We start from the raw sequence: 17536 nt of genomic DNA on the forward strand, positions 1-17536 counted from the left end.
AAGTGATAACAGATTTTATAAACTGCAATGTCAAATGATATACTGATGATCTGAGGCAAGGAGTATAATTGAAATATAAACTTTGTATCTATCTACACAATTTTCTGAAAAGATGCACATTAGCTTCCATTCTTCCTAAACTCCAGCCTACTCAGGCCTTTTCCAAGTTTCACAAAAAGACCAAGCTTGCTCAGACTCCAGATCTTTGCACTTAACTGTTTTGTAATAGCTCTTACCCCAGCTCTTCCACCTCTGCCCCTTCCTTTCCTTGTGTAAGTGGCTAATGCCATTTTCCTATGAAGGCCCTTTCTGCCCTACCCAACCTCATCCTTCTATTCCCTGCATAGCACTTATTAAGGTCTCTGAAGTGTTTGTTTATTGTATATCATCACTTCAATGAGAACTCCAGGGAACGGGGATTTTTGTCTTCAGCATTAACGGGTGCTCAGTACAAACGTGCACTGTCAGTATATCAAAGGCTTGCCTGGATTCCCAAAAGCGACTAAGACCCCTAAATGGCTTGTGAATCATCACACTGCAAGCATTAAGGAAAATGGAATGAATTAAAACTGAGCATTATAGCCTGAGCAAGAATTGACATGTGCACCCCGAGAGACCCCAACAGGTGAGAAGCAGCTCAGAAACAGGGCCAAACGCCCTCGGTACATAATTGATATAGAGCAGCACCCTGGAAACGCCTCCACGCCGAACTAGGAGAGTGGGGGACCGCGGCCGCCGGGAAGGTCAAGCCTGTGGTCGCAGGCAAGGTCAGGCTCGACTTCCCCGAGGAAGACAAACAACCCTCGACCCCGGAGGCCCCGAGCTGGCCCCGCGCAGCCGGGGTGGCATAGCTCTGGCCGCGGAGCCTGAGTCCCGGCAGCCTCACCTGCAAGTGAACTTGAGGGCGAAGAGCAGGGCGCAGCCGAGAGCCACGGCCCCGCACAGCAGCTCTGGCCGCTGGCGCGCCATAAGCGAGGCGCCGCGCAAGCCGCGGCGGATCCGGCCCTCCAAGGACGCCGCCGCCCCGGCAGGGCTGAGGGAGCCTGAGCCCTTGGGGCCGCCACCCTCGTCCTCGGCGTCCTCGCTGTTGTTCCCGCCGCCGCCGCCGCGGCCTCCGCATTCCGACATTACATGCTCCCCGTGGCCGGCTTTATACCGTCGCTGCCGCCACCTCGGGCCCGGGGACCCGGCCCCGCACGTCACTCCCGGACCTCGCAGCCAGCGGCGCTCACTAACCCGGACTCTCCACGTCAGCCACACTTCAGAGATGCCCCGCCCTCCGACTCGGAGCCTGCGCGAATGCCGGCTTCCCGCGAAGCCACGCCCTTTGGGGGCCACGCCCTCGAGCCCATGGAGTCTGCGCGGGTGCTCGCAGCACTCGCGGCCGCGTCAGCCTTCCACCGGTCCCGCCTCTCTTGTAGCGACTCTGCGCAGGCTTGCAGTCACTCAAGCTAGACCTTGTCCTTCATTCACTGCGCTGACGCTACATCCTCGCGTCCGGAAGCTAGTTGGTGGTGTCTCCTTAGCGAGTCCTTCCGTTGGTCGGCCCTTCCGGGTACTGTTAGGGCTCAGATTGTCGCTAGTGCGTCAACACTGTTGACAGACCCTTCAGGACATGGGTGCAGTTTGTTATCTCTGCTTTTCAGAAAGTGGGGCGGGGAGGCCTCGTGCAGAGGCGAGAAGGACTGGAGGACACAGTAATAAAACGGAGACCGGGCTGCTCTGTAATGGGGTAGTAATAACGCTGCATGCCTTCTGCTTCAGTTTCTGCTTGCAGGATTCTACCTTGACTTCCTTCAATGATGGTAAAGTGTAACCAAAACAAACCCTTCCCTCCCCAAGTAGCTTTTGTTCATGTGTTTATTACAACAGTAGAAACCTTGAGACAAGTACTGATAAGTGGTAATTACATTCAACAAAAGAACCCAGCTCTAAGTAAAAGGATGGATGTATATTGTGTAATCCCATTTCTATGACCCATGCTTGATGGGCAAATCCACAGAAACATAGCAGACGTGATTAAAGTTTGGAAAGTATTGGAGTCAGGACATTGTCTGCCTCACGCCTCCAAGCAATAAGAATGCAAGGCCAGCCTAAGATACAGGGTGAATTATCTTCATTTTTCCTCCCAAAATTAGGTTTATATGAGTTGTGTATAATTTTTTAAACCAGGCTTAGTGGCACACAACTGTGGTCCCAACCACTCGAGAAAACCAGAGGACCACTTGTACCAGGACTGCATAGAGTTTTCAAGGCCAGACTATGAAATTTAGCAAGGCCCTATTTCAAAATAAAGTTTTGGTTGGGGCTGGAGACAAGGCTCAGTAGTAAGAATACTGCTGTTGCAGAAAACCCAAGTTTGGTTCTAAATTACAGGTAGTGAACTACCTCATACTTCAGGTAATCTGATGTCCTCCAAGGTACACACACATATAATTAAAAATAAAATCTTTTTGTAAAGTTGGTAGGGAGGGCAAAATAATCTAGATCAAATGTTTCCTATGTGGGGCTGGAGAGATTGCTCAGTGATTAAAAGAGCACTGGTTGTTCTAGAAGACCAGTGTTCAATTCCCAGCATCCACACGAGGCTCATAAAAGTTTATAGCTCTAGTGCTAGGGGATCGGACCTCCATGGGCACTGGTTATAATGTTGTACACATAAAATTGTAAGATTATTTTAACAAAACCACCCAATGGAGATAACCAAGTCCTAACATGTGCCAGTTAGTATTAGTTTTCCATACTATCACCAGAGTCCTGGAGGTGACCCCCATCTCCCACCCCCACCCCACACACTACTCACCTTAACAACCTGCAGTTTGCCCAAACTCTTTCCTAGGCTTCTCAGCATCCTACCTCTTGAGCTTCGTCCTGAGGAAGTGATTCTGATCAGGCAACTAACAGACTGGTTCTTCGTGGAGCCCCTGCCTCACAGGCAGCATGCTGAGCACCCTGGCCCACCAACCACTGCCCTGCTGCTTTCCTCCCTCCTTGCTGCTCCCTGCCTCTGAAAGCTATCAGGGCTGCAGGGAGACGAGCTTTTCTATGTGTCTTGTTCATAGCTATTTCTATGTTCAAAGGCACAGTGTCCACTTAACACAGACAAGGTGCTAGGCTTAAGCCCCAGCACCCCACACACCAAAAAGCAAACAAAACCTCTCTAAAACCCAGTTCCAATAACTCCTGAAGGAGAAAGGACCACACCAAAACTATGAAAGTCATCTCTATGTAAGATCTTTTATTACAAGCAATATTGGTCCATACACTACACAATACCAGCAGTACAAGTTGAATCTTTCAAAAATCATTATTTAAACAGCAAAAGACCAAGAAATAAAATTTGTGTCAATTGATTATTTTCCAAATATTGATGTGCATGATCATCATCGGTTCCCTTGCCACAGTGAGACAGACAAATACAGAAAAACCCATTTAACAGACACTAGTGCTAAATGGTTATTTGGCTTAAAAATCTGAGTTAAGAAAATCCTTTTTAGCAACCTACATACAGATAAGTAGCAGACTTTATTATATTAAATAACTTCATTCCACTAAAACACATAAGGAATTTCATCCATCATGTACTCCGATCCCACTGTGCATTACACTCACTGCTGTGGCTCTGACCTCAGAGTCATCCTCAACCTTACCCCTTCCCCAGCACACCTCATCCGAGCTTCTGTCCAACAGACAGCAACCTGGCAGCAAGTCCCTTCGCCATCTGATGCCAGTGGCTCCGCAAGAGCTTAGCCAGGCCTGTCAAACAGCCTTTTTCCTATCTACTGTGGGTTGCTGCTCAGGAGGAACGATAGATGCCAATCAAGCAGAAATCTGCAGCTCTTCTGCTGTGTGCCTCTCAACACTTGCAATTTTTCTGGTCAGTGCTCTGATTGGGTTACATAAAAGCCAGCATATTACTTTAAATCTTTAAACAAAAAACTATATTTTCCAAAGTCATTATCATTTGGGGCAATTAAGTGATCTTTCCGTGCTTTCTTGAATTTCATCTGTAGGGCCTTTCTTCTTTCTTCCCATTCATGAAGTTCAGCATTTCCATGTGCAAATTTACAGCTGCTTCCTTCTGTGCAGGAGCCATTTATATACCTGTTAGGAGTATATGATGCAATTAGAAATAGGGTCATGACTCTTGAAAACACATTCTCCTCCAGCTGTGTGTCTGATCTGCATACATCTTCTGCAGTCATAAAGTTGGCATTTTCCCTCTCTCTTTTTGCTGCTGGGGATAAAACAGAGGGCCTCCTGCCTACTAAGTACATGTTCCTAACCACAGAGCTGCATCCCAGACCCACTTAGGAAACGTAAGCCCGGGACATAAATCTTCTATGGACACAATATACACAACAGGGAATTAGTACTATGAACTATTTAAAAGTGTTTGTCCGTCAGCAAGTCCTGCAAGGGCTGGGGGCCTAGCTCAGTGAGAAGTGTTGGACATAAAGGAGGTCACTGGGTGCCCGGCTACATTGCTCTCCACCTGATTCCCTTAAAGAGTACCTCACCCAAACTAAGTGAGGCTGCTGGGATCTAAGCTCCAACCGCCCTCTGTCCCTGCCCTTCCTATAGGCAAACATGTCTGGCTTTTCACATGGATTTTGGAGGCTTGAACTCAGGTCCTCATGCCTGTCCAGTAAGTAGTGCTCAAACCTGCTGGATCATCTTCCCTGCCTCAGTTTGGGGGCAAGGTATGTAAAAAGAAAAATATTTTAAGGATTTTATGATATTTAAAATTATCCAACAAGATTCTTTATTTTTGTTTTCTTGTGATATTGGGCCTTATGCATCCCATAACTCTGATTGTGTCCCCAAGTCAGAGGCTCTAAATTTAGTAAGTAAATACAAACAGTAATTTTGAGGGAGGGTTTTTTTTTTCTTCAAGACAGGGTTTCTCTGTGCATCCCTGGCTATCCTGGAACTCACTCTGTAGACCAGGTTAGCCTTGAACTCAGAGATCTGCCTGACTCTGTCTCCAGAATGATGGGACTAAAGGTGTGTGCCACCACCACCTAGTACTTGTTTTTTATTTTATATGTATATGAATATGCCTGAGTATGTATGAGACTGAAAGATCATGTCTCATCCCTTGGAACTGAAGTTACAGGTAGCTGTAAGCCACTTGATATGTGTAATAAGAAGCAGATCTGGGGCCTCTCAAAAAGCAGCAGGTGCTCCTGACTGCTAAGCCATCCCTCCAACCCAATGCTATATTCTTTTTTTTTATTAGATATTCCCTTTATTTACATTTCAAATGTTATCCCCTTTCCTAGTTTCCCCTCCAAAAATCCCCTATCCCCTCCCCCCACTCCCCAACCCAACCACTCCTGCTGCTAAGCCATCCCTCCAACCCAATGCTATATTCTAAGTTTATATAGAAAATATAACTTAAAAGCCACTAATTTTCTGAGCATTGATTATGAGCAAAGACATGCCAGAGCTCTGAAACTCCAAAGGTGGTGAAAGTGTGGGCAGGTGCACCTGGATACCCTTCCTGGGGGCCCCAGCGCCTGCCAGGTCACAGCACCAGGCTACCACCCACTTCCTACTCTAGCTGCAGATAAAAAGACCATGGAAGGGCCATGGGCTCAGCCCTCTCCACAGGGAACCCTCAGGGGCCTACACACCTCTCACAAATACTGAAGTACCCAGTGGGGAAGCGGTGCTGCCAGCAGTACTGGTCATCCTCAGTGTGGAAAACCTTCTCCTTGTGCTTCTCAGAGGAGATGTGGTCTTGCCATTGCTTCTCACTGTTACAGTTCTTCCCACACATCCAGCAGTGGAAGTCCACCTAAGAGTGCAGGGAGATGTGCTGCCTGAGAGCCTGGACCTCTCACTGCTGCCTGAGATTAGTCCAGGCTTCACTCTGGGGAAGCCAGGCAAGGGACATATAATCCAAAACCAGACATAGTATCAGTACAGGACCAACTACAGTATGGGGACAGAAGCCAAAGCACAAGAAGCTAAGTAGTGCTCATCCAGAGAAGCTGCTGTACAAACTAGGTCATTTGAAAGGCAGTTAAGTATTCTGGGCAGAATTAACACCCTGAGGAAAAGCAGGAGCAGCACAAGGTCAGAGCAGGCCAGCTCTAGAATAACCAGCAGCAATTCTACACAAGTGAGTCTCTCAACAACACTAGATTTGCATCAGGCACCCAGAAAGTAAAGATGCTGGCCCTGCAAAGACAGAGATACACATAAAACATCCATACTCACATGTGTCCTGAGCACACACACAAGACCAGGACAGACAGTCCTGCAGTGGTGGTGGACATGGGTAAGATGCAGGGTTGAAAACAGGAAACAAGTGGCAGGAACACGCATGCGCATGCAAACACAAACACACCCACACACCCACAGAGAACACGAACACACACACACACACACACACACACACACACACACACACACACACACACACAAAACTGCCGGGTGCTCAATATGCCAGGCTGACTACAAACGAACAATAGCCACATAATAATGGCCAGGTATGGTAGCTCACATCTATAATCCCAGTGCTCTGGAGGCTAAGTAAAGATGATTGCTCAAATTCAAGATCAGCCTGGGCTACAGAGTGAACCTCTGCCTTTCATTTAAAGGGGGGAAGAAGAGGAGAACCACATCACTGATGTATATAAACTTAGCATAGAGAAATACGCCAAGTGGATCTGGTTCCTCTGGAAAGAACAGACATACTTTCAACTTTATCTACAGTGCTTATTTTACAGACAAAGCACATTAACATCATATAACTAGGAGTGATGGGCTCAAGCCATTCATGTTTTCTTTACTTTTTACAAAGGTCTCACTGTGGAGCCTTAGCTGACCTAAAAGTTGCTATAAGAGGCTGGCTTTGAACTCAAGAGATCACCTGCCTCTGCTTCCCAAGTGATGAGCTGAAAGGTGTATATCTCCTCGTGTCACTTTTGGCTTTTGAGATAGGTTCTCATATAACCCAGGATGGCTTCCAATTTGCAGGCATCCAAAGATGACCTTCGATTTCTGGCCCTACAGTCTGGAACTCCCAAGAGTGCTGGGATTAAAAGCGTGCACCACCACATCCAGCTTATGCGGTACTGGAGATTAAACCCAGAGTTGTATGCATGTTAAACAACAGCTCTACCAACTGGGCTACTTCCCAACCTAGCTTCTTTATGGTTTTAAAATTAAGACTTAAGCAAGATCATTTCAGCACAAGGAGACTTAAGCTAATGGCAAAAAAGCACAGAAGAAAAAAGACAGCAGACAGAGACAGGCTGCAGAGACAGTCAAGCTTTGGAGAAGGGAGTAAGCCCTGAAGCAGGCGTGTGAGCAGTGACTTACAGTGACTTCAGCATAGTCTGTTGGCATATGGATCTGCTTCCCGTTTTCTTTGCTACAGTGACTGGCTGTCTCATCACTTTTTTCAGTTTTTTGGTTCTTCAGCCAGAGTTCATAAAATTGCTCTATATCATGTACTGAAGAAAAAGGAACCGTGTTCAGCAAACTACGAAATGCCATTCAAATCCACATAAGCACATGGACTGCCTGCCTGTTGCTACACCTTCAAAACAAATGTGGTGCACATCTTTACTCCAAGTACTCCGGGGGGTGGGGGGGGACCGAGGCAGGTGGATCTCTGAATTTTCGGTCAGCCTGGTCTACAGGTTGAGTTCCAGGACAGCAAGAGCTACATAGAGAAACCCTGTCTTGAAAAACAAAACAAAGGCTAGAGAGATGGCTCAGCAGTTAAGAGCACTGACTGCTCTTCCAGAGGTCCTGAGTTCAATTCCCAGCAACTACATGGTGGCTCACAACCATCTGTAATGGGACCCAATGCATCTTCTGGTGTGTCTGAAGACAGCTACAGTGTACTCATATACATAAAATAAATACATCTGTTAGAAAAAGAAAGAAAAAAACCAAAACAAACAAAAAATCTGAAGTAAAACTATTTAGATTCAAAAGTGAACTGTTGTCTGAAGCAGCTGTCAAACTCCCATCTACCTGATGGCCACAACTGATCTTGTCTGGAGTCCTAGGGGAGCCGAGCTGTCACATGGGACAACTTTTAAGGAGGCTACTTACCTATTCTATGCAGGATGCATAGTACAGACTCACACCAAGTGTGGCCTAAGCAAATGCACAGCACCAGTCAGCTTCCACACCAAGGAAGCCGTGGTTATGCTCCCCGCAAGCAGCAGCAGCAGCAGCACCACTAGAGCTGCAGCTGAAATGTGCACGCTGCATGCTGTGCTAAGGGTATCAAGGACAGAGAGCACGAACTTACTTTTGTTATCCTTCATGTAAGTCCACACTTCCCGCTCCTCTGGACTATGAGCAAAGGAACAGTTGCCAACATACTGACACTTTTTTCTATTAGCAATATGGTTGCATAGCTGTGTGGAGAAAAAAATATATATATAAAATACACACACACACACAGCACGCACACATGCATCATGCGCACACACATATACACTAAAGACAGGGCATTGCTTAGTATAACTAATTTTACATTAGAGCAAAATAAGTCTTATAATGAGTGCTAATGCTTAGCAGTAAAAATTTTAAGATTAATTTTATTTAAATAGTCCATAAGCCCAAAATACATGATAGTGGTAGCAAACATTTCTATTTCAGAAAGTTTCCCAAAGAAATTGAAGCACAGAATTAAGGAGTACAAATTTCCCACAAAACCACAGAACTTCCACCCCAGAACTGGGGACAGAAAGAACGCAGCTTGCTCCACAGATTATCAGACAGCGCTAGGAAGCTTCCTGACTCAAAGTGCTAATGACCCCACACCGAAAGCTAACCTTAGCCACAAGTCTAGATCCATCGTGTATCTGAAGATGCCTGCTGCACTAACCAGGTGGGAGAATTGAGAGGCTTCCCACAGCGCTCCTCTAGTTACGTGGGGTTTTAACTAACGACAGGAGCAGGGAGGCGGGAGTAGGAGAATGAAGTGACAGCACTCAGCAGACAAGTGTTCTCTGAGAATCACCAGGAAACAGGCGATCCTCCATCACCAAGAAAGCTCACCCCTCCGTCTCAGCAGCCGGCTAGCTGTGATGCGGGAAAACCCTTAATTGCTAGCTGGGCTGCTCTTCGCCGGAGCTGGCCTTTCCCACCACTTCCCTTACAGAACAGTGAATGCTCAGTATCTGCTTTGCAAAACTCTCAACACTACATTTTCTCCTGGGATGAAAATCAGTAACCGCACATGAAAGCCTACATGCGGCCAGCAGTCTATGTGTTAAGTCAGCTTGATCAGGGACTCGGGTACATTCTTTTTCTTTGTTTTCTTTTGTTTAAGACTTTGAGAAACGATCTGTTTATGTAGCCCTGGCTGGCCTTAAGCCAGGGTAGCCTTAAACTTGTGGTGAGTCTTGTGCCTCTGCTTTCTAAGTGCTGGAGTTACAGGTGTGAACTGCAATCCCTGCCTTAGCCAGTTACTCAAAGATAAGGAACAGGGAGTGCAGGGCCAGGCAGGGCACTTCGTTTCTGAGACTCCCATAACAGATCACTGGCCTTATGGTATAATGAGCCCATTTACCAGATAGGCAAATGAAGCTACAGAATGTTACAGGCCCCTTCTGAAAGAGGGTGTTTCTATTCCCCCCCCCAATCTCTACCACACACATGCACACGCACATACATACAATTTATTCTAGAAAATGGGTCCCTATAACATCTATCAGATGGGTTAGGGTACCAGAGTCAATAAAGCTGCTGAAGTGTGGTGTCAGGAGAGAGCTCACCACATCCAAGTTTAAAGAGAAATCAACAGTCCTGGGCAGTCCTCAGGAACTACACGAAGAACAAGTTATTTGTTTTGGTAGTTCTGGGGATTGAACTCAGGACCTCACACATGCTAGACAAGTACTCTATCACTGAGCTACAACCCAACCCAGTTGCCCTGTTCTAGCCAACTCTCTAATAATACATCCTCATCCTTCAGTTAGAGCAGATCGCTGCCTAGCAAAGACTGGCCTTGTGTCTCGCACTAAGCTTTCCAAAGCTACAAGATGCACACACACAGGCGATGCACACACCCACAGGTGATGCACACACAGGCGGTACACACACACACACAGGCGATGCAATGCTCATTGTGTGCTTCCTTCACTCTCCAGCCACAAAGAGGATGTGTGCCTGGCTTCTCGGACGAGACGTCCTGGCATGTTGCTTGTCAATACTCCACATGTCCCTATCTGTCACATCACAGTGTGACGCCTCTGGACCGTCTTGTGAAAAGACAAGTCCCAGCCGGGCAATGGTGGCCACGCCTTTAATCCCAGCCCTCGGGAGGCAGAGGCGGCGGATTTCTGAGTTCGAGGCCAGCCTGGTCTAGAGTGAGTTCCAGGACAGCCAGGGCTGCACAGAGAAACCCTGTCTCGAAAAACCAAAAAAAAAAAAAAAAAAAAAAAAAAAGGACAAGTCCATAGATAATTGACCTGCCTAGTTTTGGTATTGTCATGGCCACTTAAGTCCCTCCCAAAACAAGAGGTGCCACTGCATGAGTGAAATACATTTGGTGTATGTGCTTGGCTGAGGAGCCAATGGGGCGAAGCTACCATCTGTGGGATTATGACTGAACGCCTCTAAGTCAGAATCCCGCCCAGGCGGAACGATACGGCAGCGCCGAAGGAGCCTCGGTTGGCCCCGGATAGCCGGGTCCCCGTCCGTCCCCGCTCGGCGGGGTCCCCGCGTCGTCCCCGCGGCGGCGCGGGGTCTCCCCCCGCCGGGCGTCGGGACCGGGGTCCGGTGCGGAGAGCCGTTCGTCTTGGGAAACGGGGTGCGGCCGGAAAGGGGGCCGCCCTCTCGCCCGTCACGTTGAACGCACGTTCGTGTGGAACCTGGCGCTAAACCATTCGTAGACGACCTGCTTCTGGGTCGGGGTTTCGTACGTAGCAGAGCAGCTCCCTCGCTGCGATCTAAGTGAATTCTGCTAAGATGGTATGGTGTGGAAAATATGAGTGTACGTGTACATCGCTGGCACTGACGTTCTCTTCTGGGCCACCTTAGCAAGTCTTATATCTTTGAGTGTCTTTGTGTGTGTGTGTGTGTGTGTGTGTGTGTGTGTGTGTGTGTGTGTGTGTGTGTGTGTGTGTGTGTGTTGGGGTGTGGGGTTGAGACAAGGTTTCTCTGTGTCTTTGTGTGTGTGTGTGTGTGTGTGTGTGTGTGTGTGTGTGTGTGTGTGTGTTGGGGTGTGGGGTTGAGACAAGGTTTCTCTGTATAGCTCTGGCTGTCCTGGAATGACCTCTGTAGACCAGGCTGACCTCCAACTTGCAGAGATCCTCCTGCCTCCGCCTCCGCCTCTCGATTACTGGATTAAAGCAGTGTGCCACTTCTGCCTGGCATCTTTGAGTGGCTTTTAGCTTGCATTCCATGTTGTAGTGAAACAACCAAGGTGCAACAAGAAAAATGAGAGCAACTGTGTCTAGCAATGCTGACAAGAAAGGTGGCCCTGGCTTCACCTCCAACTCAGATAAAATAAAAGGAAATCCTCATTCGGTCCCCAAAATAAATCCTTTGAAAGATTAGTTAAATTATGCCCTAACTTTCCCTCAGTTCTGGTTATCTGTTTACTCTGTCTACGTAACCTAGGAAGTAGCAGTCAATATGAAACTGTTAATCACACACATACACCATGGAGCAAGGAAGAAAACCAAACAGCTTCAGTTTCATCCCAACTGAGGAGCAGTACTTAAAGGGCTTTCAGCTTCAGTATGAATTAGCACTACTTTCTAGTAATTGAAAGTGCCTAATTTTAAAAAGTGGCTTAAAAATTACGTATGTACATCAAACTGTAAAGGCATTTGTTTCTTTGTGGGGAGAGGACGGATGTTCATCCACTTCTTACGTTCAAAAGACATCGCTCTCATTGCACGACGTTCTTTGGTCCACCTAAAAAAAATGGAGTTCAGAAAAAACAACACTCGGGCAAAAAACATTACATAAAAAGCGAGCACAGCATGTGCACCCAGAGGGCCAAAGAGTCTTCTCAACCCTTCTAAGAGATGCCTTGCGTGTCTACTGTCTCACCTCCTCTTGACACTTTTCAGCATTCAGTACAAACTAAACAAAGAAAGTGGTAAAGCCAAACAAAATGCTACTCAAGAAATATCAGCTACTAGATCCTCCAGAGCCTCTTGCTTTTCATTGTTACCACAGCTAGTTACTGACTCTTCAGTGTCCTGCTCTCCTCTACTTGCGTGACTGGACCCTATGGAGCACAGGGACTTACAGGCGTCCACACATACTTACGAATGCTGTGCTTTGGCACTGCAGTACTTTCTGTTCCTGTCTGGTTCAATGACTTGGCCATTTCTCAGACACTGAGCACATACAAACTTTATCTCCATGTTAAGTAATCCAGGCATTATTTGATTACCAAGGACCTTGAACAATGAAAGATCAATTATAATAGAAAACACTTTTCTAAAAACAGCATACAAAATCACCATACATTTTGTACCAGCATAGTTGTCTGGCTCTATGACTTGACAAATACATATATGCTGATAGTTAAACTAAACTGTCTCAAATATGCAAAAGCATCTGATAAAATTATTACAGACTTGTAGATGCCAAACCTCAACTGAGAAACTAGTTGTGAAACTCAGTGGCTTTTGGGTGGGTCAAGGAGAACAATGGATAAGCAATTTAAATCATGTAGGACAGACACAAAACTCCAAACCATAACCTATTACCCATACCTAAGAATTGCCAAAGGCAAGACCCAGTGTTTTCCCAAATGAGCTAAACGGGAAAACTGTGTCCTATATCGCTGGAAGATATATACCACAGGCTGCCATATGCCTGTTCATGGCGATCAACCAGCTGCAAGTATGTTTTCCCAGAAGAGTTACCAATGGAATAAGCAGTAAGTAAAGGACTGCAAGTATGACCCTGAATCTATCACAAACCCAGCACCAGCTAGGCAGCTCCGGAAGGCACCCAGCTCCCAGGGAAGAGGGGAGGTTACCTGCACTCCCGGCATGCTTGCTTGCAAACTTCTCCAATATTGTTTGGATTGTTGAGCAATATCATCATGGGAGATACCTAGGAAATGTACAAGTTTCTCTTAAAGAACACATCACAGTACCCACTCATCTGGTCTCAGTCGGCCTAAGAGAATTCTTCGCTCTCCAGGTCTCAGGCCGCCTGACCCATCAGGGATGAATATACATTGCATCACATTTTTTAAATGGAGTATTTAACAGGCATAGCTCTTTGTCTTCTGAGGAATCCTTCCCCTACTCATGAAATCCATGCTGCATGTACAAATTTGTGTTAATCATAAACTGCATGAAAACACATCCAAAATAGACAATTCTTTAAAAATACAAACAAACAAACATTACAGTAGCCAAGCAAGGTGGCCCCATCCTATAGTATCAGCTACTAAGGAAGCTGAGGTAGGATTCCAAATCAGGTCTGCTGGGCCTACAGAGTGAGCTCAAGGGCAGCCAGACAATGTAGTAGTGACCTAACTGACATAAACAGCAAAGAGGGTAGGAGATAAAGCTTACTGGTTGTGAGTTTGCCTAGAGTACACACGGCCCTAAGACCAATTCCACCAGAGGGATGGAACTGCATACTTACATTCTTTATTTACTTTGTGTCTGAGCATGCAAGTGGAGCTCAGAGGACAGGATACAGGTCAGCTTTCTCCTTTCACATGGACTCAAAGGATCCAACTCAGGTCAGCATGCTTGGCAGGAGTGTCTTTCCCCACCAAGCCATCTCACCAGCCCCAAACTGTTATCGAATGAGCTGGCTGAGAAGTGTAATTCTCCTTACTACTATTCTGTCCTCACCACACCCCGACTCCTCCCTTGCACAGGGACAGTAACAAGCCCCCCGCCCCCCCACACACACACATACCTCTTTCACTTTGCATTATCCAGACTTTCAGTTCAATAAGACTATGGGCATAGAAGCACTCATCTTCCCTCACGCAGCCATAACGAACTTCATGTCGACAAATATCAAATTGACATTGTTTATGAAAAGAACGTATTTTGGAATATTTTACTGTGGTCTCTCTCAAAATGTGGACAAGGCACCTAAGACAAAAACAAAGTAACATTTTAATACTGACTGCTCTGCCAACTTTGAAAACTATACATATATACGTACAATGTCAAGTTCTAGTCTGAAAAGCCATTTTATTAAAATTAGTACTAGAAAAAAATTATACATGCAATTTTTTTGTTGTTGTTTTTTTTGTGTGTTTTTTTGTTTGTTTGTTTGTTTGTTTTTCCAGACAGGGTTTCTCTGTATAGCTCTGGCTGTCCTGGAACTCACTTTGTAGACCAGGCTGGCCTCGAACTCAGAAATCTGCCCGCCTCTGCCTCCCGAGTACTGGGGTTAAAGGTGTGTGCCACCACGCCCGGCTACACACGCAACTTTTAATGGTGAAAACTTATAATGCACGTCATGAGAAGCTATAAATTAATGGTCTTTTCTATACTAAGTAATCAGTCTAGAAATTCAGTACTTAATTCTCAGACAAATGAACAAAAACACTTTTTAACTTTTTCTAATATGTTTATTTAGTGTGTGTGTGTGTGTGTGTGTGTGTGTGTGTGTGTGTGTGTGTTTGCGCACACACACACACAGGATTAAAGGCATGCACCACTACTGTCCAGCTCAGTGGTTTAGCTTTTTGCTGGTTTCTCATTATATAACACCTGCTGCCCTAGCTTGCTATGTAGGTTAGGCTTGACTCAAATTTGTGGTCCTCCTACCTCTGCCTCCTGCGTACTGAGATTATAGGCATGTGCCATAACACCCAGCTAAAAGACACTTTAAAATAGTTATTACTTCTCAAAACTGCAGAAGGGCAAAAGAAACCCCCTCTACTGACTTTGTCTCCTTTTCTTGAAGGCAGTGTGGTCTCACTATGGAGTCCTAGCTGCCCTCAAGTTCAGAGGTAACCTGCCTCCAGGTCCTTCGCTGTGTAGCCAGTGCACCTTTATGTTTAGTCTACCACTGCCTTTACTGGATCTAACAACATGGGTCTTTGTCACTATAAAAAATGAGAAATCACCAACATACTTATTGTCCTCAAATTCATGCTTTGTGACGGGGTGAGAGCAGGCAGTGGAATTATCTTTATTTCTTTTACTTATCATTCTAGGTTTATGATCAAAACATTTCTGAAATAGAAAGAAAGGAAGGATTATCACACAAATATACACAAGTCTAAGTTTTGTGCCCAGAATACTGCCTTAGCTTCAGTATCTTTATACATTTATAATGAATAATTTGTACCAATTATAAGCAGGAACTTACTCAGCAGGAACCTTACTACTATACACGCTGCTCTGCTTGATTTCAGGCATGATCTCTATAGCCCACCACACTTGCTTTGAACTTAAGAGTGATGCTCCTGCCTCAGACTTCTGAGTACTGGTATTGTAGGCATGTACCACCAGGACCAGCTTTCTCTCATTCTTTCAAAGAGTAGGAGTAGCCACTGGCTTAAACCTTGGAGAGATGGACCTGCCTTTACTTCCCAAGAGTGCTGGGTTAAGGGTGTGTCCACCATGCCTGAACACACTTTCTTTCAATTTGATTTTTGATGAGAAAAGTAGCCTTAGCTAGCCTGGAGCTCACTATATAGACCAGGCTGGCCTGGAACTCAGAGAGCTCTGTCTGCTTCTGCCTCCCAAGTGCTGGGGCTACAGACACATGCTATGGACCCCAACCATATTTTTAATTCAGTGCTGAGGCCTCCATGCATACTAGGCTCCTCAGTGAGTTACACTCTCCACCACTCTCACCAAATTTGACAGCAGAAAATGAATTGTGGAGAAATCACCTCACAAAGGAATGTAAACTCTCCATGATGCTCTTGGAGAATTCTGACCACAGTAAGGTTGATCTTTCCATTGCCCCCAAAGAAAGCCTCTCGACTGAATGCCCCTTTTCTTTCCAGGGTCCACACATCTATCTCTTCTTGGCAATAAGCAAATGTACAGTGGCCAGGATATCGGCATTCATCATCTGCAGCAACATCTGGAGAGGCAGGAGAGACAGAGACACCTGTTTTTTCGGGGCCAATGAATGGTAAGCACATTACAGCATCAGCGGAACATCCCAGATAATTAATTCCCATAATCTAAGCAGGAAAGTCACTCTGGTGCAGGATGGGGCAGGATTCTGTCTTCCAGCTGAATTGTTTTGATGGCAATGGCGAGAAGATGCAGGGCTGCATCAAGGTTGAAAACCATTTTATGGGAAAAGTGGAACGGAAATGGGGTTAAATTATCAAAGCAGGTGTTACATATGTGTGAAAATGCTGTTGTGAACAATCATACTCTCATAAAAACATTGGATTGAAGAGAAGGCTCAGCAGTTGAAGAGCACTGCAGAGGCCCTGGGGCTGCACTCCCAGCAGCCACACTGTGGCCGGGGAACCTTTGTAACTACTCTGGACTCTGCAGGCCCTGAACTTACAGGTACACAGACATATGTCCACGTAAACACTCATACACATGAAATAAATGAAAACAAAAACAAAAAGTAAAACACATTTGGAAATAGCAGTTTCCTTTCTTTTTCCGTTATTCCTTAGTGGCTTTCAAAGCTCGTTCAGATGAAGCCTAAACTGAATTCGAGTCTTCTCCGAAGCACACTCACAGCTTCAGCCCAGGCCTGTAATTCTATGGAGATGAAACTGAGTTCCATGTTTAAAACCCATTCTAGGCCTTGTCTCCACAGACTATAAAATATATACAAGATGTTAAAAAAAAAAAAAAAAAAAAAAACAGCAGAAACAACAAAACTATGACCTGACCTGATTCAACACAATGCCGTGCTCCCAGTCTAACTATTTTTCTTGTTACTTTTTGTTCTTTTTAAAAAAGATTATTCATTACTCATTACATTTTTCTCGTTACTTTTTGTTTTTGTCTTTCTGTGCATTGGTATTCTGTGTGAGGATGCCAGACTCCCTGGAACTGAAGTTACAGACAGTTGTGAGCTGCCTGGGAACTGAACTCAGGTCCTCTGAAGAACAGTCAGAAGTCTTCGCCACTGAGCCATCTCTTCACACCCTTGCCTGACCATTCTTAATAACAGGAAATACTGGAACAAATGTAGCCAACAGATGCAGACGACAAGGCCTGAAGTTAGTAGAATGATTCTCCAAAAGATGGTAAAGTCATGTAACCTACAACAATTAATTAATTATAATAAAATACCTTTGCATATATAATATGGTCCTTCATAATTTGTTTTTGTTGGTCTTGGACGTATTTTTTTCCATGATTTATCTTCAACATTTTTTATCCTACCAATTAAAATATCTTTCTTACATTTATGATCTACATTAGCATGGTATGTGAAATCCATTAACTTAGGGCCTGAAAAAGACATAAAGAAGATTGTCCGTTTTTTGAGCAGAACAAGTAGCTTTCAATTGTAGCAGCCGTTTATAAGCAGTCATGAGCAGGTGAACACTGACCGCCCTGAGATCCCATCAGAAAGAAGCTGGCTGCCAGAGTAAACTAAACCTGTGCCTTGT

The 17536-nt window shown here is 45.5% G+C and overlaps 2 protein-coding genes across 11 annotated transcripts in view; both read right to left on the minus strand.

Annotated features, from left to right (window-relative positions):
* Positions 1–1264, minus strand: part of Txndc11 (thioredoxin domain containing 11) — a 59735-nt gene extending 58471 nt beyond the window's left edge. Inside the window, exon 1 of one of the 6 annotated variants that reach the window (XM_030248911.1) lies at positions 887–1264. Coding sequence is in view for 3 of the 6 variants with exons in the window: in XM_006521659.3 (XP_006521722.1) it covers positions 887–1128 (242 nt within the window). In the remaining 3 variants the exon portion in view is untranslated. The remainder of the gene's footprint in view (positions 1–886) is intronic. The other 5 variants (XM_006521659.3, XM_006521660.4, XM_006521662.3 and 2 more) reach the window with 5 other exon arrangements.
* A 1948-nt stretch (positions 1265–3212) lies between these two features.
* Zc3h7a (zinc finger CCCH type containing 7 A) overlaps positions 3213–17536 on the minus strand; it is a 39800-nt gene continuing 25476 nt past the window's right edge. For 3 of the 5 annotated variants that reach the window (XM_006521665.3, XM_006521664.3, XM_006521666.2), the window contains exons 13-23: positions 17214–17375; positions 15830–16026; positions 15064–15164; positions 13888–14069; positions 12986–13062; positions 12265–12398; positions 11799–11904; positions 8282–8390; positions 7336–7469; positions 5640–5803; positions 3226–4104 (exon numbers count right to left, since the gene is read on the minus strand). In XM_006521665.3, the coding sequence (XP_006521728.1) occupies positions 3915–4104; positions 5640–5803; positions 7336–7469; positions 8282–8390; positions 11799–11904; positions 12265–12398; positions 12986–13062; positions 13888–14069; positions 15064–15164; positions 15830–16026; positions 17214–17375 (1556 nt within the window). In that variant the 3' untranslated portion in view covers positions 3226–3914. 5 annotated transcript variants of the gene reach the window in all.

This window comes from Mus musculus, chromosome 16 (assembly GCF_000001635.26).
Source record: "Mus musculus strain C57BL/6J chromosome 16, GRCm38.p6 C57BL/6J".
NCBI lineage: Eukaryota > Metazoa > Chordata > Mammalia > Rodentia > Muridae > Mus > Mus musculus.